General features: G+C 41.9%; 1 protein-coding gene across 1 annotated transcript; it reads left to right on the forward strand.

Annotated features, from left to right (window-relative positions):
- Positions 1-217: 217 nt before the first annotated feature.
- Positions 218-24131, forward strand: UCP1 (uncoupling protein 1). The gene is made up of 7 exons (XM_078676866.1): positions 218-345; positions 10685-10833; positions 16763-16970; positions 17462-17659; positions 17779-17880; positions 20296-20476; positions 22272-24131. Exons 2-7 carry the CDS (start codon positions 10708-10710, stop codon positions 22384-22386), a joined length of 930 nt encoding a protein of 309 aa, XP_078532992.1. The 5' UTR covers positions 218-345; positions 10685-10707; the 3' UTR covers positions 22387-24131.
- The last annotated feature ends 201 nt before the right edge of the window (positions 24132-24332 follow it).

Genomic DNA, 24332 nt, shown 5'->3' on the forward strand with positions numbered 1-24332 from the left:
TTATAAATGTTTCATTCACACACCTTTGTAGCATGTACAGTGCTGACATGCAGACCTGTTTACTTGAAGGCTGTTGTTCAGTGTGTTTCAGGCCAGGGGTGTGAGTGGGGAGGCAGGTCTTTGCCCTCTCCCAGTGCAGGAGCCGCCTGCCTCTGGAGCTCTGGGGAGGAGACTCCTTATCTGTCAGGCAGTGACGTCAGCAGCCACCCAGTGCTTTAAAGAGAGCTGGCTCTGTGGCCATTGCCAGAGGAAAGGTAAGCTTTCCCTCCAGGTCCAAAGTAAGCTTTAAGATCAAGCTTTGGAAAAACGGCAGCATTTGTTCCTTTGTGAGAGCATCTTCAAACTGTAAGTATAAAGTTCACATATTGCATGTTTGTAAACTTTCCAATTTAGAACTGAAAATAACTGCGTTGGATTGTGCTGTATTTTGTACTTTCTGGATTTAACATTAACATCTAAAGAGGCAATAGTTGAACAAAAATGATGTTGCAGAAACAGTAAATTGTGATTGCTTGAAATGTGGGATACATATTATAGGAATATCTTGCACTGGGGAAAACAGAGCAGATCCAAATTTTAGTGTGATAGTGAATAAATAACGTTTTGCCTTAAATGTAGACACATTTTTGCACGTGTGAAAAAGTGAAGAGTTTCGTGTTTGTTCTGTTGCATAAGAAGCAGATAATAGTGCAAAATCAGTGTGCTTCATTGTACGCCCGTGTAAAATGTTCGATAATATGCTAAAGATTCCCAACTTTCCATTTTTGCTGGTTTTTACATAAAAAATAAAGTCAGAAAGATAGTGTTTTTCTGCCTATATTGATTCTTTAAAAGGGTAGTAGTTAGGTCTTCCTTTGTGCATCTCAAGCATCCCATTATACTGTCAATGATGACTGTCAGGGATATAGCTGTGCATAGTGAGGGCAAAGCTAAAAGAAAAGGATGAGATGTCCTAATCAAGCTTAAATGCATCTACGTGCAATAATCCTTGTGCTTTCAGGTAACTGAATTTTTGTATTGTATATGGCTACTTAGTGCACTAAAACCCTATAGACTTTGAAGCGTAAGCGTAAATGGATCAATTGAATAATATTATTTGCAACCACATTTTTTACCCATCAGAAAATAAATATGGATAAATACCAAAAATATTAGGAAACCAAACATACGGATAAATATAGACCGAAATGTCAAAAATAAATCCCATAAAAATGGCAGTCCTAACAATAACGAGAGAACTCACAATAGCATTGCTTATGATGGAACAAGATCTAAAAATGTCTCTTTAAAATATCCTGCTTGTCCCGCCTGTAATTAATTGACAAATGCAAGACAAAACAGATCACAGCATTCCATAAAAGTTTGATTAAGGGCTGTGGACAAGTATTAGCCAATAGACCGGAAAGTAGCAATGCTGGTAGTGTCAGAGAGTGCAGTCATGATAAGAGATTTCAGAAGGTGGCCTTTAGCTTGGGAATGTAAGAATCTTTGAGATGAGGTTTCAATGTGTGCGATAAGTTTTTCCCATGTAGGCACCATTTACCAGTTTCTTAACCTCTTTAAGGCGTTGAGGCATAAGTTAGAATTGTCCTATAATATTGTTGACCGCACCCTTAATTTTTTGGGTCATTGACGAAAATTGACTTTTTTCAAAGGAGAAGAGTTTTCCTTGTTGGTAAAAAAAATGCACAAATTCTACAGCTGTGTCTTGAGGTTCGACCAGGTCAAGTTTGTGACTTACGCCAATACAAGTGTACTTTATTATGAAGAGAAGCAAGATGAAAGCTTGTTCTCTTTTTGTGTACCAGCAAACCTACTGAGAAAAAGTCTCCTTTGTGGGTGGTGTGGAACTTTGTTTACTTTACATGCCTTTTCCATAGGTACCAATTTGACAAAACAAGGGGACCCGTCTAGGTAGTTGAGGACCTCGGGTAGTTAATGATTTTGGAAAGACAAAGGTCCTAAACTTTTTGATGCAATACAAAATAATGAGCACAGACTTGGAATAAGAACTGTGTATCTATTTTCTCCAATGTCCAGCCGGACAGAGAAGTGTTTATTTCATAAGGATAAGTAAAAGATTTCAGGATATAAGTGAAACAAAACACAAAGTGATAACTGGGCACAAGCCTGTACCAAGCAAGAAGGGGTAAAACAATACATGGGGGAAAAAATAAATAATAACAGGCAAACAGATTGGAGCAAAAGGTGGCTTACAATACAATGTAATCTTGTGTAAGCTCAAACCAACAGTAACTGCAACACATATTACACAATCGAAAGAAGCAGTTCTGTTTAAACAGTCGACGTGACGTTTCGATCCCTATCTCCAACAATTAATTGGGATCATCTTCAGGACTATCAAAATTACTTTTTGCCTGATTGTTTGTATAAAAGCCTGTGGGAATGAACAGGAGGAAGGAAGAGGGAAAAGAGATAGATTATCTCAGGAGGAAATTTCTGTTTATATACAGCATGTCAGTCACATTTTTGGTGAAGCAGACGTTCTGTGCCATTAAGTGCAAACATTCTGGAGACGAACGTGCGGTGTGCACTCGTGGTGCGTGACTACTTAAAAGGGCATAGGCGGAATAATGCTCATTTTTTAAGTGGATGTTGGAGTGGATCCCCACGTGTGCTTGCTTCTAACGTGATGCGAGCAAGTCGGTGTCGAAGTGGGTGAAGGTTCGACATAACAGTGCGTAGATGATGATTTGACAAAACACAGGGTGTGGATTGTGAAGGTTTAAAAAACAGCGTATTTACAGTGACTAGTGTGGCCGTTCAGAAAAGCCGGTTTGTGGTATTTATACATAGTGGCAGTACAGCAAAGCGGCGTATTTGCAGTGACTGGTGTGGCCGTTCAAAAGGGAGGTTGGTGATGTTTTCCACATAGTGGCGGTTCAATGAGTAGCAGGAGAACTAACCTGTGCACTAATTTGTAGTGCAACCACGGCGTGGGCAAGATAATAATTGCAGGAGGTTCGATCTAGTGAGGGCAAAAACGACGGAAGTTAGGTGCTGCACGGGTAGTCAGCGAGTGTATAACCCTACGTTTAAGTGAATTACCTGAACCGCCGGGCCGGTGGCCGGAGGCGGCTTCTTTCACGAGATATTTGCGCCTAAGGAAGTGACGGTGGCATTCCTTTCAGTTAGTAGGCAGCCTGCAGGGAGAGGGGTATGATTTAATAAAGCATGCCTAATGCAAGTGAGGGTCGTTGTTGTTGCTCGGAGTGAGGCATTACCTTGGAAGTTTTTGGAAGCGTCGAGCCACGAGTGTGGGTAAGCTTAGAGGTGGCCGCTGCGCGATGGAGCGATCCAATTCATACTGATCCTGTAGGAATTAATAGGGGGATCAGTAGGGCGGCAAGATAGAGGTGAAGGGTAAGCACGTGTCGGTGAAAGCTCTTACCTCAATGGGATCACGGAAAGCGGGCGTTTGGGTCCCGTCCGGTCAGCGTGATAGCTGGTTCATGCAGGTGAGGCAGAGAGGAGCCTGATAAGCGTGCATCTCTGGAATCGCAGAGACAAACAAGGGACTACCCTTGAGTGTCGAAAAACGGCGCCATTTTGGAGTGGTGAATCAGTGAAGGACCGGAGCGGCTGGGGTGGGATGTGTACGAAAGTGCTCCAAGTGACACAATAAAATAACGCTCACAATATATATCAAAGCACCAGAAACTGTCATTGTATGGAATATCAGGGTGGATAAAACACAAAAATCCCAACGTACATCAGCTGGAACAAAGTACATATGGGTTAGTGAGCTACATTTCTGTTGAAGCCTTGGCAAGTTTCACTAGAAAGCCAGATCAGCAAAGGGTGAATTCATAACAGATTTGTAAAGTCCTCTTATGCATTAGGGTGGATTTATAACAGATTAGTACAGTCTTCTGATCTGTTGAGTCCATCCTGTATGGAGTTAAATTGAATGATTGATTTGAGCTCTTCCTTGTTGAGCAATTGTCCCATGTTGCCACCTCTAGGTGGTAGTTTCAGAACTTTAAGTACTGTCCACTTTAGGTCATCTTCAGTGTGTTTGAATGCTGTATAGTGGTCAACAAGTGGGGCATTCGGGGTCCCGCATCGAATACGACTTCTATGTTGTCCAATTCGGATCCTGACCTTTTGAGTTGTTTGCCCTATGTATACCTTCAGACAAGGGCATTGGATCAAATATATAACATTGGGTGTATTGCAATTTGAAAAAGAGTGACTGTACACAGTAATCTTATTGAATGTGAAACTCTTTCCTTCAAGTGTCAGGTTACAGTTGTTACAACCACCACATTTTGAATGGCCAACAATGGGGGACAGACCTCATACAGTGTCAAGAGTGGACGTAGGTGGTGCGCAAGGGAGAGCTGCCCTGACAAGGTGGTCTTTGAGATTCATGCTCTTTTTAAAGGCGAATAAGGGTTTATCAATGTCAAGAATGCCAGAGTTGATAATAGGCCATTGTTTAAGTATAGTTTTCCTCAGCTTGTGTGAAACAGGAGAAAAGGTAGTCACGCATGCAATGCGTTTCAAATCCTTTTTCGGTTTTGGGGGGTGAGTAGGACCTCGAGTTTGGATGCTAGAATCGCAGCTTCTTGAAAATAATCATTCTTACATGAACAGTTGCTCCTTATTCGCAAAAATTGGGAATAGGGGAGTGAATCTCCTAGGGCTCTAGGGTGGTTGCTATTGTAAGCCAAGAGGGTATTCTTCTCAGTGGGCTTGCGGTAAAGCCGCGTGAGTAGAAAGCCATCATTATGGAAGATTGTGAGGTCCAGGAAAGACACTGACTCATTGTTGGTAGTAATGGTGAACGATAGCCCTAGGCACTTGTTGTTCATCCAATGAAGGAATTGGCGCAGGCAATCAACGTCCTGTTTCCATATAATGAAAATGTCGTCAATATACCTGCGCCAAAAACCTATCCCTGTGAAAAATGGATTGGAGGGAGTAAGGATTACATTAGTCTCAAACTGGTCCATGAAGAGCCCGGCCAGATTTGGGGCAAAAATTGCTCCCATCTAACTCTAACTTGCTCCCATTGAGGTTCCCTTGATTTGTTCAAAGAAGGTATTGTTGAACATAAAAAAGTTTTTGGTAAGGCATATTTCAAGGAGTTGTAGTATGAATGTACTGGGCACAGAATGGGGGCGGGGACGTGATTCCAGAATTTTATGAATAACTAGTAATGCTGATGTTTGGGGTATGTTAGTGTAAAGAGACTCTACGTCCATGGTCACTAGAGTCTCTGATGTTGGGTCAAAGGGATGGTGTTCAATCATATTGATCATATTCATGGAGTCTCTGACAAAGCATTGGGTTACTGGGACAAATTCCTTAATAAAAAAGTCGACATATGACCCAAGTGGCTCAAGAATTGACCCACATGCTGAAACTATTTGCCTCCCTGGTGGGTTAGTGGCATCTTTGTGTACTTTTGGAAGTGTGTAAATCACAGGGATGCGTGGGGTCTTCACATTAAGGAAATTAAATTCTTTTTTGGATAGGAAGCCGGCATCGAGTCCCTCCGTGGTGACCTTTAGGATTAATGCCTGTATTTCCTTAGTGGGATTATGGGAAAGCCTTTTGTAGTGCTCTTTATTCTCTAGTTGGCGTTGAATTTCTGAGATGTAGGCAATTTTTTCTTGGAGTACTATACCTCCGCCTTTGTCGGCACTTTTAATTATCAAGGTATCATTGGTTATAAGTTGCTCAATTGCCTGCTTTTCTTTCAATGAGATGTTGTAGGGAATGAATTTTTTCTTATTCTGAAGGTTTGTGCAGTTCCTTCAAAATAACTTCCTCAAAAGTCAACACTTCCGCAGGGATCATCCCAGCTGATGGGAGAAAAGTGGAGGGAGGGCGGAAAGGGGTATTGGCATAGTTTTCTGGTGTAGGATGCAGTTGGAAGAAAGCCTGGAGACGTATCCACCTGAAAAATCTCATAAATTCTGTCTGTATTTGCATAAAGTTAGGTGGAACTGTTGGGACAAAGGATAGGCCCTTTTTGAGCAAAGATAGCTCATCTTCAGCCAATGTATGGGCTGACAGGTTAAAAATGGGGATTGTATCAATGTTAGGTGGAGAAGGAGACCCAGATACTACCATTGGTAGTAGTTGTTGCGGGTCTTCCGTTCGCCTGGTGGGTTGTGCCATCTTTGGGTTTTCTTTACTTTTCCACGTTGTGGTGGGTCCTGAGCTCCTCTGGCTAAAAAAGTATTGTGATGAGCTCCGCCTCTCCTGGCTGCACTGCTGCCTTCCCCAGGGTCTGAGCTGTCTGAGGAGTCTACGGAAGTATCCGAGAACCCTACGAGATTTTGGCGTTTGTTATAGCGGCCCCAAGGGCGACTGTTTTGATATCGCGGGTAAGATTTGTTCGTATAGAAATCTTTATGCAAATAAGGGTATGTTGTCTCAACGTTATAGGATTTCACGTCCTTCTTAATTTTGTTAGATTTTTTGTTTTGTTCAATTCTATGAAAATCTGCGACAGTTTTATCAATCTGTTCCAGTAATTTTTTGGCATCAGGTGTGGGATTGGAGTCTGTTATTTGTTTTAAAATATCAGCAATTTCTAGTTCTAAGGATTTCAAAGTTTCAGTAGCAATATCGATCCCCAGAACTAGCCAATGTGACTGACATGCTGTATATAAACAAAAATTTCCTCCTGAGATAATCTATCTCTTTTCCCTCTTCCTTCCTCCTGTTCATTCCCACAGGCTTTTATACAAACAATCAGGCAAAAAGTAATTTTGATAGTCCTGAAGATGATCCCAATTAATTGTTGGAGATAGGGATCGAAACGTCACGTCGACTGTTTAAACAGTACTGCTTCTTTCGATTGTGTAATATGTGTTGCAGTTACTGTTGGTTTGAGCTTACACAAGATTACATTGTATTGTAAGCCACCTTTTGCTCCAATCTGTTTGCCTGTTATTATTTATTTTTTCCCCCATGTATTGTTTTCTCCCTTCTTGCTTGGTACAGGCTTGTGCCCAGTTATCACTTTGTGTTTTGTTTCACTTATATCCTGAAATCTTTTACTTATCCTTATGAAATAAACACTTCTCTGTCCGGCTGGACATTGGAGAAAAAAGATACACAGTTCTTATTCCAAGTCTGTGCTCATTATTTTGTATTGCATCAAAAAGTTTAGGACCTTTGTCTTTCCAAAAACAATTTTCCATAGGTACAGCCACTTTGTCTTACTTTAAAAATGTGAACATGAGTAAGTTAAGCATAGTTACGTGGCACTTACATTTGTAATGTGCACTTACATTTCCTTTGTTGTACTTGATGCATTTAACACTTGTTCAAATAGCTTAGCATAAGACTGTTTTGAGGGGAAGTTTTCCTTTTGTGAACCTGCCCCTCAATTCGGAATTATTTTATTTTAACTATGTGGTGTATTGCAGCCATAGCTCAGAGGAGCAGATGTTTGCGCTGTATTTTCAATTCAGAGGGGACATCTCGAACATGAGATGGTCTATATAAAACAGTAATGAGCAAGTGGGGTTCAATGAAAAAAGTAATAGATAAATCAACATGTGATGAAGAGGTTGGGGACATTTTACTGGAACAATGAACCATAGAACTGTTTTTACATGTCACATACTTACAATACGAGGCACAGGCAGATAGGGTAATTTTAGCAGAATCACACAATTATTTTGGTTAAGTGCTGAGGCCGGGATTGGAACTCTGGTCTCCCAGTTTCAGGGTCAGCAGTTTAAATAACAGCTGGATTATACCTCTTCCCACGGCCTTTCTGATTTGGGCCACGTCACTTTAGAGGTAGACTTCAAGGCCTTTAAGCGCACCTCAGGACCAGGGCCTTGTTGGTTCTTACTCACACCCTATGGGCTATCACCCCTCTTTCTTTATTCATCCTCCCTTTTTTCAAAGTGAAGAGCAGAACTATGGGAACACTGAAGCCCTGATTCCTGATCCACTATAGAGGAACTAGGAAAGGAAACCTAGATAATACCTTTTGCAATAACTTTCACATTGAGCCTCTGACTCAAAGTTTGCTCGTTTTTCCCATAATATAACTTGTTACTCAATATGGCGACACTCTGTGATTTATCAAACATCCGCCACAGGTAACATAGCACACAGATAACAATTTGGTTTGGGACATCATCTATCTATTTTAGGCATGCAGTAGAAATTATAAATCCTATCTGAATTATAATCCAGCTCGCAAAGTTAAGAATCTGGGCGTTACCTTTGATGTGGGTCTTAATTTCATTGCGCATGCTAACAAGATTGCTGCCACGGCTCACATGAAACTTAAAATGATCAGGAAAATTTTACCTTTTCTACCGGATTCAGCCAGGAAAACCCTGATCAGTTCATTGGTGTTGTCCGCTTTGGATTATTGTAACGCCCTCTTCCTACATGCCCAAACTCGAGTGACAAACAAGATGCAGTCAATTCAAAATGCAGCAGCCCGGCTGCTTTCGGGACTTCCCAAGTTTGCACCTGTTTCCAACACCATCAGGAAACTTCATTGGCTCCCGATACGCAGTCGAATTAAGTTTAAATCGCTGTGTATTGTCTACAAGGCACTCAACAATCAAGGCACCCACTTTCTCAAACATAACCTTCTCCGTTACATACCAACTCGTTCTCTCCGCTCTACCCAACACAATCATCTAGTAGTACCATGCACTAGAACAGTCACCTGGGGCGATAGGCGTTTTTTGGTTGCCGCCCCAAAACTCTGGAATTCCCTACCTTCCTACATCAGGACCAGTCCATCCCTGCTTATATTTCGTAAACAACTTAAGACCTGGTTGTTTGATCAATAGTTAGGAAGGTTTCCGTTGGTTCTCCTGGATGTTGACCATGCCCTTAGCCAGCGCCGAGACGCCTACGGGTATTCGCCGCGCTTTAAAAATGACAATAAATAAATAAATACATTTCAATTTTCCACAAATATGTTAAATGCCCATGCCCATCAAAATCTGTTTTAGAATTTATATTGATCAAGTAATTTGGGGTCAAGCTGCCTTGTTGGCCAATGTGCATTAGCTACGTAGAATCATTTTTGGCTTTTTTCAATTTTTAAGACAATTTTGTATTTTGTTGACATCTATATGTAAGGATTGCAGTGTGAATGCACACTGACTGAGGAACATTTAGCAGTATGGAGCACCCACTCGGCCATTATTTTGAGGAATATATTGAAGTTTTGGTAGGGCTAGTACACAGGAAAAATACATAATAAATTAAAAGTTTATCCTCCAAAAGTTAAGAGAAAATAGTGGCCCTTTTAGATTGTTACGCTTGAGGATGTTCACCATCAACAATACTGCTCCTTGCTTACGTTTTTAGAATCTAACTAATGACTTGTGTTAAATGGTCTCTTAAGAGTATTTGCTATTTTCTAAATTCTATTGGTGTCATGGACTACTTTAGGTTACCATTGCTACTAAAGAATAGTCTTTGAGAAAACTGAATAGTCGAGCATTGCATGAAATACATTCACATACAAGTATGTTACTAACCTTGCATATCTGTGCAACTAACTGTCACAAGTCCAGTGACAATAATTAAAAGGGAAAGGCTCAAGCTAAACTTTGCCATGCTATATGCTATCAGCATTTTTCACTCCCAGAATATGTATGGCATTGAGAGAGGCAATTCCTTTAAGATTGGCCTGCCAATATTTTACACTAAAGTTTAGAATAAATACTCAGAGGGATCACATGTGTGCACACCAACCACACACCAATTGCCAAGTCACAAAGGGCTTAGGATTCATGCGGCACAGCAGAAAAGGTATATGCGTTGCAGTAACAATGAGGTTCTGTGTCCAAGAAGAATTTATGAAGCTTCATATGGGATTTGGTTGATCTCAAAACCTCTCTGCTTCAACCACAGACAAAACACACTTTGAGTGACCGATTAACAGACTTCCGTATATTAATTTCTGCACAGTAACACATTGTCCATGTGATTTTCATCAACCTCTTCGCCCTTATGTGTTTACTTTTCTGACAAAAGGCAGTTCAATTCAAATGGCTAAACCTGCATCTTGTAGAGCAATGTTAATAAATGATGATTCGAGCAGGGGTCTGGAATGCACCTTGTAGATCCATGTAATCCCAAAACTGGATCTTGACCAAGTTAATTTGTTTATTAGATAAGCACTGGGCAATTGCGTCCCGACACCTCATCAATCATTTATTCCGCTTATCATTTACTGTAGTCCTGCGCCTGTGCTGTGTATATTACAGTGCGCACCTTTGGACACCACGGCTATCGCCGCCATCTTATGATCCGTCCTTTGAACAGATTGTTATCTTGCTGGGAGCCTTGGACTCTATCCAGTAGGATCCTCAAGGCCTTGGTAGAGTCTCCTGGGCTGTGGCTTCTCATCACACTTCATATACTTGTTTGGACACTGGATGTATGGAAATTCTTAAGTGCAGTCCCTATACTGTAAAGTTCCTTGCAGAGGTGGTTGGGTGTTCCTCCAGTGCAACAAATCTTGAAAGGTTATGCAAGACGCTTTACTTCTTTGCCTTCTCTTAATTGTGCTTTACCATTTGCCTCCTTGTGATAGTTTTGTGATAGTTTTGTTACTGTTCATGCTCCAATAATTGTGTATGGTGTTGCCTTATTAGTTGAAGAGGAGACTATTGCCACTCATGACTGACATTATGCTTATTTCCCTCAGCGCTCACCTACAACTAAGCAAAGATGGTGGGATTTAAGCCTTCAGACCTTCCACCCACACCCGGCGTGAAGTTCCTCAGCGCCGGGACTGCCGCCTGCATTGCAGACCTTTTCACATTCCCCCTGGACACTGCGAAAGTCAGATTGCAGGTAATTTAAAGACAGGAGCGACAGTAACACCGTTCACAAATGACCGGGGGCGCAAAATGTTGAAGGACAGTACAGGGCGGATGAAGAGGGTTCGAAGGGCCCCAAAGCATTGACCCATCTGAGTACATGCCAGTAGAACGTGTCAATGGCATGGAGAGAACAAGAAACATGGAGGGGACTCAGTGATCTGTGCAACAAAAAAGCAGATTTTTTTATTGCAAATGTAAAATGATATGGGTTCTTTTGAAGGGCATCAAACAAACACCACATGTTGAATTTATTGGTGGTAAAAATGCCAGGAAACTCACTGTAGATACTTTCTATGCAACATGTCAGGGCCACGTGGAGTTGGTGGGTGTGATGGCAGTGCCTGTGAGAATAGTGGGTGAGGCTCAAGTGTCGGTGGATGCAGGGCCGACCAGACTAGTGAGAACAGCGAAGGCAAGAGGGGATCAGACCAGTGCTCAATTCGAGCCAGTGGTTGCAGGTGGGGCCCAACAGCACTCAATTTTTGGAACTGGCACATTTTCAGTGCTCAATTTGAGCTGATGGTTTCTGGTGCTCAGCACCGGCACTTAATAATCATCAACACCAGTGGTTTTCATGAGAGCCAGTTAAGGACGCATTAATTTACTGGGTGCTTAAGTGATTTGCCCTGAATCACAGGATTTTGAGGGGATGCCGAGACTCAAACCTGGTTACTCAGACCCAAAGTTGGCAGCTCTGGCCATTAGACTAAATCCTCTCCTCACTTTCATGGCTAGTAGTTGGTTCTGTTTTAGTCAGCGCTAACAGGAGAAGTGGGCTTGTGCCAGCTGCCTCCTGACCAAAGCCATGGCTTTTATTTATTTTTTACAAATTAACCACTGCATGTTTGTCCTGATCACACTCTGATCCAGAGCAAAAGAGAGAAATATACAAAAAGGGGAAAGAAGGCGGAAGAGAAAGATGGAATAACAGAGGCAAAGGGAGACATCAGGTGGTGAAAAAGAACCTCTCGGGTCAAATAAAGGAGCAGGATTATCTGGTTGTGGATTAAAAAGGCTTTAGGTGGAATCAAGACTATGCAGCCTTGGCATTCGGCACTCTGACCTTCGATTGCACCGCCCAGGGGTTTCTGAGCAAAACCTTGGGCCAACACACTTATTCTTTTATATTTTAAGCACTGAATCAGCCATGGAATAGGAGGGCTATCCCTATTCGGACATAAGGTTACTAGAAGGGAATGTGGCTTGAGCTAGGAACAGACAGAGCATATATAGTCTGAGAGGAAAATGTCGACATCTTTGATATTTGGAGGGGAAATTCCAGATCACCGAGAAAGGAAGGAGGCAACTGGACACAGAAGGTTGTGATATCAAAGACATACCTCCTCTGAAGTAACACTGCCCTGCTCGGCCTAGCAAAGAAACTGCTAATTTGAAAATTCCATTGCTGCAATATCCATGCAGCAAGAGTGTCATCAGCCATCATTTTAATAAAATAACCTGGACCCATCTGTAACCATTGTGGCAGAACTGAAGGACCTGGCTCCAGTAGGCTGCAAAAAAATACTTTCCATCACTAGTTTGAATCACAAAAGAACTGGGAATAAAGAAGACATTTAGATCAGTCATGAGAATAGAAAAAGCAAACAAGTTCTTTCACGGGAGCTAGGAAACACAAGAAATACAATATATTGCTACTGGACCCAATGGTTATAGCATCTGTTGTACAGAAACGTTAATGGCTACCTCTTTGAGATATCCCTGCCCCCCTCAGCACCCACCCATTGTAAAAGGATAACCCTTTCAGTGAATACAGTTTATTGCCGGTGCTGGGTCATAGAGAATTATATTGGCGGGAGAAGAGTAGTCAAGCTGGGTTCTCATTAGGTCCCAAAATAAAAAATGGAACAGATGATATTGATTGCTTGTATCCATTATTATACTGGTGTTATTTAGTTAGTCTGCTAATCAAGTTAGGTCTTTGGTTTAGTGCTCCGCTAAAGCGAGAAGACCTTAGGACCACTACTGACCCAACAGGAAAATATTAGCATAGGCACTGGAAGTATGGGTGTGGGGCATGCCCCTGGAGTTCAGAAGTAGAATCAGCAGTAAAAAGACCTTTACATTTTGTTTTTATCTCGCCACATTTGCTGTGCGTTCAAAGACAGAGGTCAAATGTCAGGCTGGGTCTTACAAATTGCAGCTTATTCTTTTAACATGGAGATTGGTGTTTACTTTTCTTACTCTGATTGCAAAGTTAGAAGATTTTGTAAAGTGAACTTTGTGACAATCTTCCTGTGGTACAGGGAGTGTGAAATGAAAGTCTGTAGGATGACATTTTATTCTAACACACAACAACATTTAAATACCTTTAAATGAACTGACAAATACTTCAAAAAATACCAGCAGTTCGGGGAAACACAGATGTAGCACATTTGTTTTTGCAGTTCAGAACCGTGATGGAAACGGAGATTTTAAAAGAAACAAACAAATCAAGACACTGGGTAATAAGCAAATTATAAATATTTCCTGAAATTCGATTTCCACACTTAATCGTTTGTACAATACATAGTTATAACAGTAAAACTGCATGTCAGGGCCTTTTCAATGGAAAATGTACAAATAACAATGTGTTAACACACTATGTTTTTCTAATATATTTGCAACAGCAGGCTCCAAAATGTATCACTGGCTTCATAGCACACCATTATCACTCTCCTGCTGAATAGGTGTGATGAATTTGTTACACTTCTTTATGTAACACTTGGATTTTTCACAATCCTTATGACTTCATTCATGACAGCATCCTCATCCTGAAACTTGTTCCAGCACCACTGATTATTAGAAGCCCCTTCCTATACTTTGTTGATCATTAATAGAGGATGTGCCACAAAGTAAATTGTTTTTGACAATGAAATAATAGATGTTAAAATCCAACTGAATACCCATCATTTTACCAGCTCTGAAACAGTGAAAAGCCAAGTCAGATATGCCAGGTTTCAAACATGCGACCACCAGGTTACACAAGATCACTGGAGCAGGCACTCAAACCAATGAACTATGGGCCTCATTTACAAAAGAATTATGCAGCGCATTGCCTCAAGCCATTTTGCTGAGCTGCATAATTTTAAAAGCACAGGGATACGTTGTATTAACAACAATATGATGCATCCGCGTGCTTTCCCCTGCGCTGGTGCACACTTGGCTGCCATGTGCCTACGTTGCAGGCAAGGTTGTTTTTGTGCACGAATGGACACCTTCCTGCACAAAAACAATAATGTATGGCCTTTTCCTCTTTCTATGCGTGCTGCACAATGCAGCACGCATAGAAAGAGGAAAAAGCAAGGAGAAATAAAAGTATTTCTCCTCGTTGCACCACTCCTATGCCTTCCCTGGGGTGGCGTAGGATTGTGACGCAGTCCCAGCTTTACAAAACTTTGTAAATCTGGGAATATGTCAGGTGGCATGATTGGTGTATGGGAAAACCCACAGGAACATCCACGGAATGTGTGAAAGGGGCCCATATTTACAAGGCCTTGAAAAATCATGCAGGGTGACTTTATGTGGCCTTGTAAATATGGCCAAGCACACTGCACCACCAGGGCATCAAAAAAATATGACGCACTGGTGGTACAATGGCTTTGTAAATGAGGCCCTATATTTCTGGCTAACTTGATTTAGTATAATGTTTAAGGTAGCCTTGTGAGGTCATGAATAATTATGATGTTAAAGGTGCCAAAATAACGAGGTTCTAAAAGACCACAGCACAAATAACAGAGTTAGGTATCGGGTGTGATTTTGTAGCAATGTGTGGGTGGTAATAATGGAGAATGATGTCTGTAAATGTTCTTACTCCGTTTATACTGTTTTGCCTGCATAGCACACTTCTTTTTGTGTACTTAACAGAGCAAGTTCAATTATTTACCAGTGTGTGCTGTCAGAAAAATGATCACTGGTCACGAGCTTAGAGCAAAGCATGCATTAGTGGTGGATGGTGATTGCTCTCTGCTCTGAATGGTTAGTGTGACAGGGGGAAAGGTAATAATAATCCACATTTGTAAAGCGCACAATCACCCGTAAGGTACCATCTATGACCTTTGATTCTCTCTGGCTCTGCATTAGATCCTTTAGGGATTACAGGCCCGAAACATATGGACACACCGGTGTCAGGCTCTGCCTCATCGGAGAGTATTTGTAAAGTACACTATCACCCATGAGGGTGTCTTTGCAGGTCACGGCCACCATGACTCGCGGGTGGGGGTGTCGCGTGGGGAGGGAATCATGACTGGGTGGGGGAGGTTTAATTTTAATTAAAAAAAATATGTAAATATATAACTTACCTTAGCCGGCCCAATCTGGTCCTGCGTTGTCTCTGCTTCTCACAGGATGCAGGCAGCCTCCCTCCCCTAAGCCAATCACAACTCTACAATGGCAACGTTGTGATTGGTGGGGACGGCACCCAGCCAGGTGCCTATGAGAAGGTCATTTTCTCCATGTAGGCTGCATGCGTGCATGACTGGTTTGGTCGGCCCCAGAAAGCTGACCAATCATCCAGGGCCTGCAACAGTAGGCTAGCCATTCCTCCCCTGCCCTGTTGTAGGACTGCCCACCCGCACGTCCCCAACCAGCCATTCTGCTTTCTCACACTGCAAGAAGCAGTAACATAAAAGGGTGGAGAAAGCAGTGCGTCGACGCTCCACCACCCACCGGAGGAGCCGCCCCTGGTCCTTGTGAGTTATTCCTATTTAGAATATTCTTAGTATAGAATGTTATCTAGAATGTTATCTTTCCTTGATGCTGTTTATTCTATGAACGTGGTGTGGGCAGTTAAGGGAACGCGGTGACTGGTGGTGGATGTTCAAGCTGTCTTGGAGAATAAAACTACTTTTACTTCATGAACCTGCGTCTGTGGATTCCTCACAAATTGGCGACGATTGGGATTTTTGGATAGACAGCACTCACTTATAACAATACAGGTACTGTGTTTCATCTTTAGTTCGTGTTCTGATTGCACCAGCGGCCGCTCCGTGTTTATTGTGCTCTGATAGCACCAGCAGCTGTTACGCAGAGAAACGTTCCTACACTCTATGGAGTTATGTTTTGATATAGTGGTATTTCGTCTTAGAAGTGTATATTGATTGCACCTGCGGCTGTTGTTATTACCAAACTGCGGCAGTTCTATGTAGGTCGTTGGATTGATTTTTTTTAATATTTTTTCCTGTGGATTCTTCACCTTGCAGTTCACAGGTGTAAGAGACTTGCCCCAGGCAGGGAGAGGAATTATTCGAAGAACCACTTCTTCAACTTCTTGAAGAATTCAAGGAGAGAAGAGGTTCTGATGTGATGTGGGAGGTTTTTCCATGCTTTGGGGGTGATGTAACAGAAGGCTCTGCCTCCAGTCTGCTTCTGTGAATGTGTGGGATGTGTGCTAGCAGGAGTCTAGCTGAGGTGTTTGGATGGTTGGTGGAAGTGAATGTGGCTGTTCAGGCTGTTAATTTTCATTTCTTTGGGAAATGATCACTGATGTTCGAATTATCATTTTAGCCACTAATACTTTCACTTTTTCTGTAGGATCCATACAAAAAGTGAAGCTTATTTAGAAGCAAAGTTTAAAACAAAATGAAACAGCCAGGTAGCATAATCCCTTCCTCCATACTCAGCATACATGGGCACTGTGTGCAGAAGACAGACAAATACATTTGTTCTGAAATCAGCACACCAGCATTAGAAGTGGCTTATCTATAAAGAAAAGTGAGCAGCCCAAAGGGTTTGAGAGGGCGGGAGCGGCCATCACACAAGGGACCTTAACAAGAGTGATCCAAGTTAGTGCATTTATTTTGTAAGCATTTACAATTTCAATCAAACATCTTTGTCCCTGTGTGGCATGTTGTACAAATCTTAAGGCTGTAAAAAATCTGCAATCTTCTCTCTCTGTCTTGCAGATTCAAGGAGAATCCGCTGTTTCTGGTGCTGCAAAAGGAATCCGGTACAAGGGAGTCTTTGGGACCATCAGTACCATTGTTAAGACAGAAGGTCCGAGGAGTCTCTACAATGGGCTGGTGGCTGGACTTCAAAGACAGATGAGCTTCGCCTCCATCCGTATTGGCCTCTACGACACGGTCAAACTCTTCTACACCAATGGCAAAGACAGTACGTATAGCTCCAGAAATCTCCCTTGTTTGAGAGCAATGCATCCTGAGAGCAGGAGATGTTGGTTTATAGCATCAACAGTGTTTCTTTTTATAAAATCTCATAGATATAGAATAGTTGTAAGGCGGAATTTGACTATTCTTAAAAAGAAAATGTTGGCTCATTTGCGCGCTGCTCTCCAGTGGGAATGTTCCTATCATGCAGGTGGTTTTGGGAAGTTCTGAGTACCTGGGAGATCAGCAATTCACAATATTGCACCATGAAGTGATTTTCATTTTGTATGCTCTGCTCCTCATTAGTATTAATCCCAAAAAGAAAAAATATGTATCCAAAGTAGGATCTTCTGTCAAATGGCTGTGCATATATCTTTTGGTTAAGTACAAGTGTGCTAGTAAGATGAACCTTTTACATAGAATAGTCCAGTGGAAGAACATTTTTGAATTTGTGGTACTGTAGGATAATGACTGCATAACATCCCATCTCTTGTGCAGAGGCTGGCATTGGCAGTAGGATCCTGGCTGGGTGCACCACTGGAGCAATGGCGGTCACCATAGCACAACCTACTGACGTGGTGAAGGTCAGGTTCCAAGCCCAGATCAATCTTCACGGGGTAAAAAGACGATACAACGGAACGCTTGATGCCTACAAAACCATCGCCAAGGAAGAAGGAATGAGGGGGCTTTGGAAAGGTAGTTTACTCCTTTAATTTCCAGAAGGTGTCTGGAAGCAAAATGAATGACTGCAAATGTAGAATATTTTGAACAGAATGATGCATAAGGGGGTTAAAAGGTGTCTTTTGTTCCTATAGGAACCTTACCAAATGTCACAAGGAACGCAATAGTCAACTGTACAGAACTAGTGACATACGACCTCATCAAGGAGGCACTCCTACAGCATAGACTACTGACAGGTAATTCATAATTAGGACTCCCGGTTTTATGGTATTTATTTTTTCAACATTCCTGTCTGTATTGATCCATCTTTATTTTTTAGCAAGTTATTTGTTTTTATACATATTTATTTTGTGTGTTAAGAATAAATGGAGTGGTAGCGGGCGTATTTCCAAATTTATTTAACTGAGAAATATGCACTCATACTTTGATGCCTGTTGAATTTAGAAAATGAAGCAGCCAATATAGCAGAACACTAAGCCCACATGTACATATTACCTTTATATACACATATATGTTAATATATGCCTACATTTGAGGAAATCTCATCCTTTTTTTTAACTCCCCATGCTGCCTATCTGCGCAGATGGTATGCTCTTTCATGAAAACCATGAAAAGGCCTTATGTTTGCTCAATACCGACATGTTCTTGAAGTTTTCACATTCTTGGGCATATTTTTCAAGTAGGTGCGTCACCCTTGTGCCTTGCAATGGGAAGAAAGGGCAATGCAACTAATAAGTAGGATTTATAAAGCAACACAAGGCCACCTTATGTGGCCCTGCGTGGCTAGATAAATCTAGAGTAATGCAACTATACTCTGCCCCAGAGAGGCGTTCCATGGGTGAAGCATGAGTGTTCCCAAGCATCCAGTACTGGATGTTGGAACATTCCTAGATTTAAAATTACTGGCAATCCTGGTAATGCATCAAAATACTATGTCTTCATAGGTGAGGTGTAAAGAGTAGAAATATATTTATTGCTCCTTTTTTTTTAATCTTTAAAAAAGGGGATTGCTTTTGTGCAAAAATGTGCCACTTCCAGCACAAAAACAATCCTGCTAACAATGCAGGCACCCTTACACCATGGTACAAGGGTGCCTGCGTTGACACTAAGCAGCACATTGGGAAAGACAGGAATGTGCCATATAATATGAAGTACAGTGCATTCCCACCCTTTTCCTATCACACAGCGCAGCACAGGAAAGTGACTTGTGGCGTTGTGTCACGCAGTGCCACATAGCAAGACCACTTGCTGTGCTACATTGCGTGAGAGGGAGAATCAGGATTGCACCATATCTACTAAGATATGATGCATTCCTGCTCTCTTCCTGTGTTGGTACTCCGACTGCAGCTTAGCACCAACTGAGGCAGCCTTGCTCTATGGTGCACAGGTGCCTGTGTTACAGGCAGGATTGTTGGTGTGCAAGAAGGAACACCTTCCTGCACAAAGCAGTCCTCTGAGGCATTTTCCTCTTTCTATGTGTGGTGAGGAAGTAACAAGGAGAAATAAAGATATTTCTATGTGTTACGCCTCAACTGGGAAGGCATATCATGTTGATGCATTCCCATGTTTACTAGTTTTAGTAAATCTGGGAATGCGCCAAAAACCATGGGTGGATGAGCGGGAACACTCGAGCCCCACTTATGGAATCCCTTCCCAGCGGAGAGTACCTCCAGACAGAGACCTGCGTTGTCTTACGTTACTCCAGATTTACTATGCCACTCAGAGTCATGGGGTGTGGCTCTGCGTGGCATAGTTAATCTAACTTAAGGGCTAGCATTGCCTTGCGTGATGCTAGGGCAATGCAAGCCATTGATACATCTGGCCCCAAGTGTGTGTATAAAGGCACAGGGGTGCACTGTGATCATGGTGCAGCCAGAGATACGCAGCAGTCAGTTTATGAGGTGGGAGGGCTGCCCCATTATACATATCAGTCATTCAAGATGGTGGTGATTGTAATCATCAAGATCAGGGCAAGAGGGATGTCATGTCGGACCGGCTTCAAGGCTTGCGACTCCTGTTGCAAATTGATGTCCGTCACGGACCCACACCTCGTGTGCCTTTGGTGCTTGGAGCTCGACCACGACCCAAAGTCGTGTCCCGCATGCCAGGCCATGAACCCAAAGTCTTTGGTGGAGTGGTCCCGAAAGCTTCTCGAGGCTGGCAGTCCGCTCCGCGCCGTTCGAGGTTCACAAAAGCCGCAAACACTGAGTCAAAAAGTGACTTGAGGTACCGCTCTCTCCAGATCTGCGCTGGCTGGTGCGGAAATAGAAAGAACTGAAGTCAGTGTTTGACATTTGAACAGAGAATGTAGAAAGCCATAGTCAAGTTGACTGCAGCTTATGGTTTAAAGTTCAGAGCACCATCTTTTAACAAGCTCTTCATCTAGAGACAAGTGTTGCACCATAAAATGTCGGTGTTCTTTGTGGAATTGACTATTGACCATTAACTATCTCTTTAAATGTTCGATGCCATTCTAACATCTTGGCAGTGGCACAAATACAGCAACAGTATTGGGAGGGGCAATGCCAGGCTTTAAATTAGTTAAGAATAAGATGTATGTAAAGATCCTTTGCAATTTATTTTGTAAACTGGAGAATTATGGAATTGACAAGCGAGTAACATTAATGTTTAAATGTACTTTAAATTGACAGATAATTTGCCCTGCCACTTTTTTTCTGCTTTTGGAGCTGGGTTCTGCACCACAGTGATCGCATCTCCTGTGGACGTCGTGAAAACAAGATATATGAATTCACCACCCGGGCAATACAAAAGCGCCATTAACTGTGCCTGGACAATGGCTACGAAAGAAGGTCCTACAGCTTTCTACAAAGGGTAAGCAAACAACTCCTATAGGAGTACCAACCCCAGTGCAGGTAGACAACACCCAGAAATAGGCAGCAGCTATTTTATCATAGACTGTAAGGAAGACAATAGGTGATTCATGAAAGCATGAAGTAGACAAAGATAGAAAAAGAAAGGTAAAAGGAAGAAAGCTTGAAAGCCCTGAAGAATTGTACACTAGGTCATATGCCTGAGTGTTTACTGCTGAATTTTCATGCAAGTAGGGACATTTTTAAAGAAACGAGCAGTGTTTATTAAGAGCTTCTCTGTAACCAATTTTCTGCGATCTCACAGTAAAAACTTAAATACTTAAAAAATACTAATTTTATTCCATATTTTATATAAAAAGTTGGGTTTCATATTCTAGAAATGTGAGTGCAAAATTCAAAAATAACCAAAGCATGCATCGAAATAAATAGCAATTAAAGTGTACACAAATTAGACAACATGTTGCTCTAGAGGCTATTTCCTGTTCTAATGTAAAAAGGCTTCTAAAGCAAATGAATCAAGAGTCCCCATGCATATTTACCAGGGGATATTGTCACCAGAATGTCACTTTTAGCGACGTTCAGGTGGCAATATCCCCTTCTCCTTATTTACAAAGCAGCGTTAAGCCACATAACATGGCTTCACTCCGCCTTGTAAATAAGGCCCCTTTTCACTGTTCACTTAGCGTGAAAGGGGCGTGCCATGTGTGCTGCAGTGGGCATTCCACTGCAGTGCCCATTGCTTTTAGACGCTGCCCCATATATACAAAGCGATACCAAAGGGGATGATGGACGGAGTGTTTCAGCAAATCAAACACTCACCCCCAGTCAACTGATCTGGGTTTAATCCAACATCATTGTTTAACTCACTCCACCACCCCAGTTCAGACATGGCCATATGCAAATCAGTCTGACCCTGTGCCTCATGGGAACAGTTCAGCCCGAACTGCCAAGCCATGTCTTCCCTGGACCGGAAACAAGCATACTGGGACCGGTTGCGGGTCAATAACCCTCATCAGCTAGGCTATCTTGAATCCAGTGGCAAAGTGAGCAAAGAACCCACATCTGGGCATACCCTGCCAACTTATGGCAAACAAAATGATACCAAACGGGATGATGGACGGAGTGTTTCAGCAAATCAAACACTCACCCCTAGTCAACTGATCTGGGTTTAATCCATCATCATTCTTTAGCTCACTCCACCACCCCAGTTCAGACATGGCAATATGCAAATCAGTCTGACCCTGTGCCTCATGGGAACAGTCCAGCCCGAACTGCCAAGCCATGTCTTCCCTGGACCGGAAACAAGCATCTTGGGACCGGCCCCATATATACAAGGCCGGGGCAGCGCTAAAAACTAAGACCAGGGAATACTTAGTCTTAGACTGGCGATACGAGGGGATATTTCTGCAGCACACATGGAAAGAGCAAATCGCTTTTCAAGATTGGTTATGTGCAGGTAGGTGTCCCTCCCCGCAAATAAACAATCACCTGTGCATTGCTGGCAACCTTGCAACATGGCACAAGGGTATCTGTGTTGGCACTAGACAGTTTTATTAGCGCCAGCGCTAGGGGAAACACATGGGCGCACCATATTTTTGTTAATACGGTGCATCTATGAGTTTTAAAAATGTAAGAGTGCAGTGTTACCAATTTTGGCATAACACAGCGCTCAGACGTTTTGTTGTAAATTTCCCCCCATGTGAAGTTGTACACATCATTGTTTATCTGTGCACATGTTTCTGAGCCATGCTGGTGTGCCTGTGTGCTAACTGTCTGCCGGTTTTCCTTTCCTGTAGGTTTGTGCCCTCCTTCCTGCGGCTTGGCTCCTGGAACGTCGTAATGTTTGTCTCTTACGAACAGCTGAAAAGGGCAATGATGATGTCGAAGCAGAACTTCGCGCCCACAGGATGATTCTCAGCAGAGGACTTATCCATCATGAACTCAAACAGCAGTAAAGGACTCTGCGAGGCGTTTACTTCAAAAGTATTACTGCACATGAGCACCTTAGGCCTTGGGGCCACGCACTGGATCAAGAAAAATGGCCGCTGCAGCGTTAAGGGACCACCAAGAAGACAAACACTTCCTCTTAACATCTAGAAGGGAGAACCCACATTCCATATTTATTTTATATTAATCAAGCAAGACAACTTTTTCCACGTTGCTGTTTTTTATTCTTTACTCCCTAGTCGGGTGACATTTCCCATGTTTGTTTATCTTTCTATCAAGTATCTTATTGGAATACTTATTATGAACTTCTTAAAACAACTCAAGTTCCTGTAATTGATCGAAGCAAAAATAGTTACCTATCAAAAAGTAAGTTTGCATGATTTGATTGGCTGCCTTTTGTGCACTTGACTAAATTGATTACTTACATGCCACAGAAACATCATTTGTTTAAATGGGCACCTCAACTCCTACTTTGCGTATTCTGGTCAGGTGATCACCATCCCAAAGACCCCTTGCACGCCCTATACAACATCTAAATTGGTTCTTCAGCTGACCAGAAGGACCTGAGAATGAATTCATTTTTCACCTATATTGAAATCTGTCATCCACTAGACATCATTAGTCCTCAACATACAAGGGTTGTGACGGACAATTAATATCATGGACAAGTGACTTTATACTCCGGGATTGATACTGGCAGCCATTGAAAATTAATATTTCGCATTCACGGAAATCCTTTGATCAACAAGGTGATGCTTGAAATCCCAAAAAATTAACAAAAGTATTACTCTTTCTGTGTTTAAAGGATTGGGAGAGGGAATAAGAACTGGTAATGGGGCACTTAGAGCTACAGGCCAAGTTTTTAAAAAATGTGGCATCCACATTTCTTCAGATATTGCATCTTAAAATCGACTCAAGAATATTGTGCTTCCAAAATATCATGTCAAAAATATCGAGGTCCAAAATATCAACAAGTACATATAGGTTAACATAGGTTTACTTTACTAATTCCACAAATATGTACATTGACTCTACATATATTTATATTCATATTGATGATTATATTGATATTTTGGTAGTACAGTGTTTCTGTTGATATTTCGATACACGACTGCTCTTCATCGGCCCGATTACAGCTGCTACACTGAGATGCTAAAATACAAATGAAAGGGGTCATCTGGTGAATGATGTCACAATTGATCTCAAAACCACATCCTGTATCAAGAACGTTGCACATTCTAGAGTGTCTATTGTTAGTGATAGTGATGTATGACTTGGCAAAAGGAACTGTTTTTTTCCCTACATTTAATGACCCCATTACTTCACTTGGTATGAAAACAGCAACTGCCACCTTTTCTTCCATACTTATTGCAACAAGTATAGATGGCATACATTTGAGTATATTGCTTTACACCATTTTTTTTTTCAAAAGAAAGAATCGAGATATGCAGGATAAAGGTCAGTTGTATAAAAAGGTAAAGACATTTTGTAACTGTTTCGACCATCTAAAAAACTTTCTCATTCAGTTCTAATGAAGAGCAGCAAGATGCTTTTTCAGAGGCCACATTCCGTTTAAATTCAATTCAGCAGAAATGTCACAAAGCACTTTATAATGCAGGAGCGTTCTTTTTTATATAAAATTAAAAAAAAACAATTCTTACTGGTTTCTTTAAACTCCAAAATTAAATAAAATTGGTTAGTAAAACAGACATAAACTTGTGAGATGGTAACACATCTAAAACTGCTTCTTTCCAAGCTGTCTGTTTTCTCTCTGTTCAAGTTGGTCGTTGGCCGTGGTCTTCTTTGAATGGATGAGGCAATTGACCATTAGCAGCCGGTAAGTACAACTTAGAGAGAGACAGGGGTCCCACACAAACACATGCACACTCACTTACACCCGTGCATTCGGC

This window comes from Lissotriton helveticus, chromosome 2_1 (genome assembly GCF_964261635.1).
Source record: "Lissotriton helveticus chromosome 2_1, aLisHel1.1, whole genome shotgun sequence".
NCBI lineage: Eukaryota > Metazoa > Chordata > Amphibia > Caudata > Salamandridae > Lissotriton > Lissotriton helveticus.

Excerpts from the sequence above, each read along its gene's own strand:
- UCP1 (XM_078676866.1), top strand. The coding sequence starts at position 10,708 with ATGGTGGGATTTAAGCCTTCAGACCTTCCACCCACACCCGGCGTGAAG. Across the intron at positions 16,971-17,461 it reads CTACACCAATGGCAAAGACA|AGGCTGGCATTGGCAGTAGG; the intron begins GTACGTATAGCT and ends TCTCTTGTGCAG. Across the intron at positions 17,881-20,295 it reads ACAGCATAGACTACTGACAG|ATAATTTGCCCTGCCACTTT; the intron begins GTAATTCATAAT and ends TTAAATTGACAG.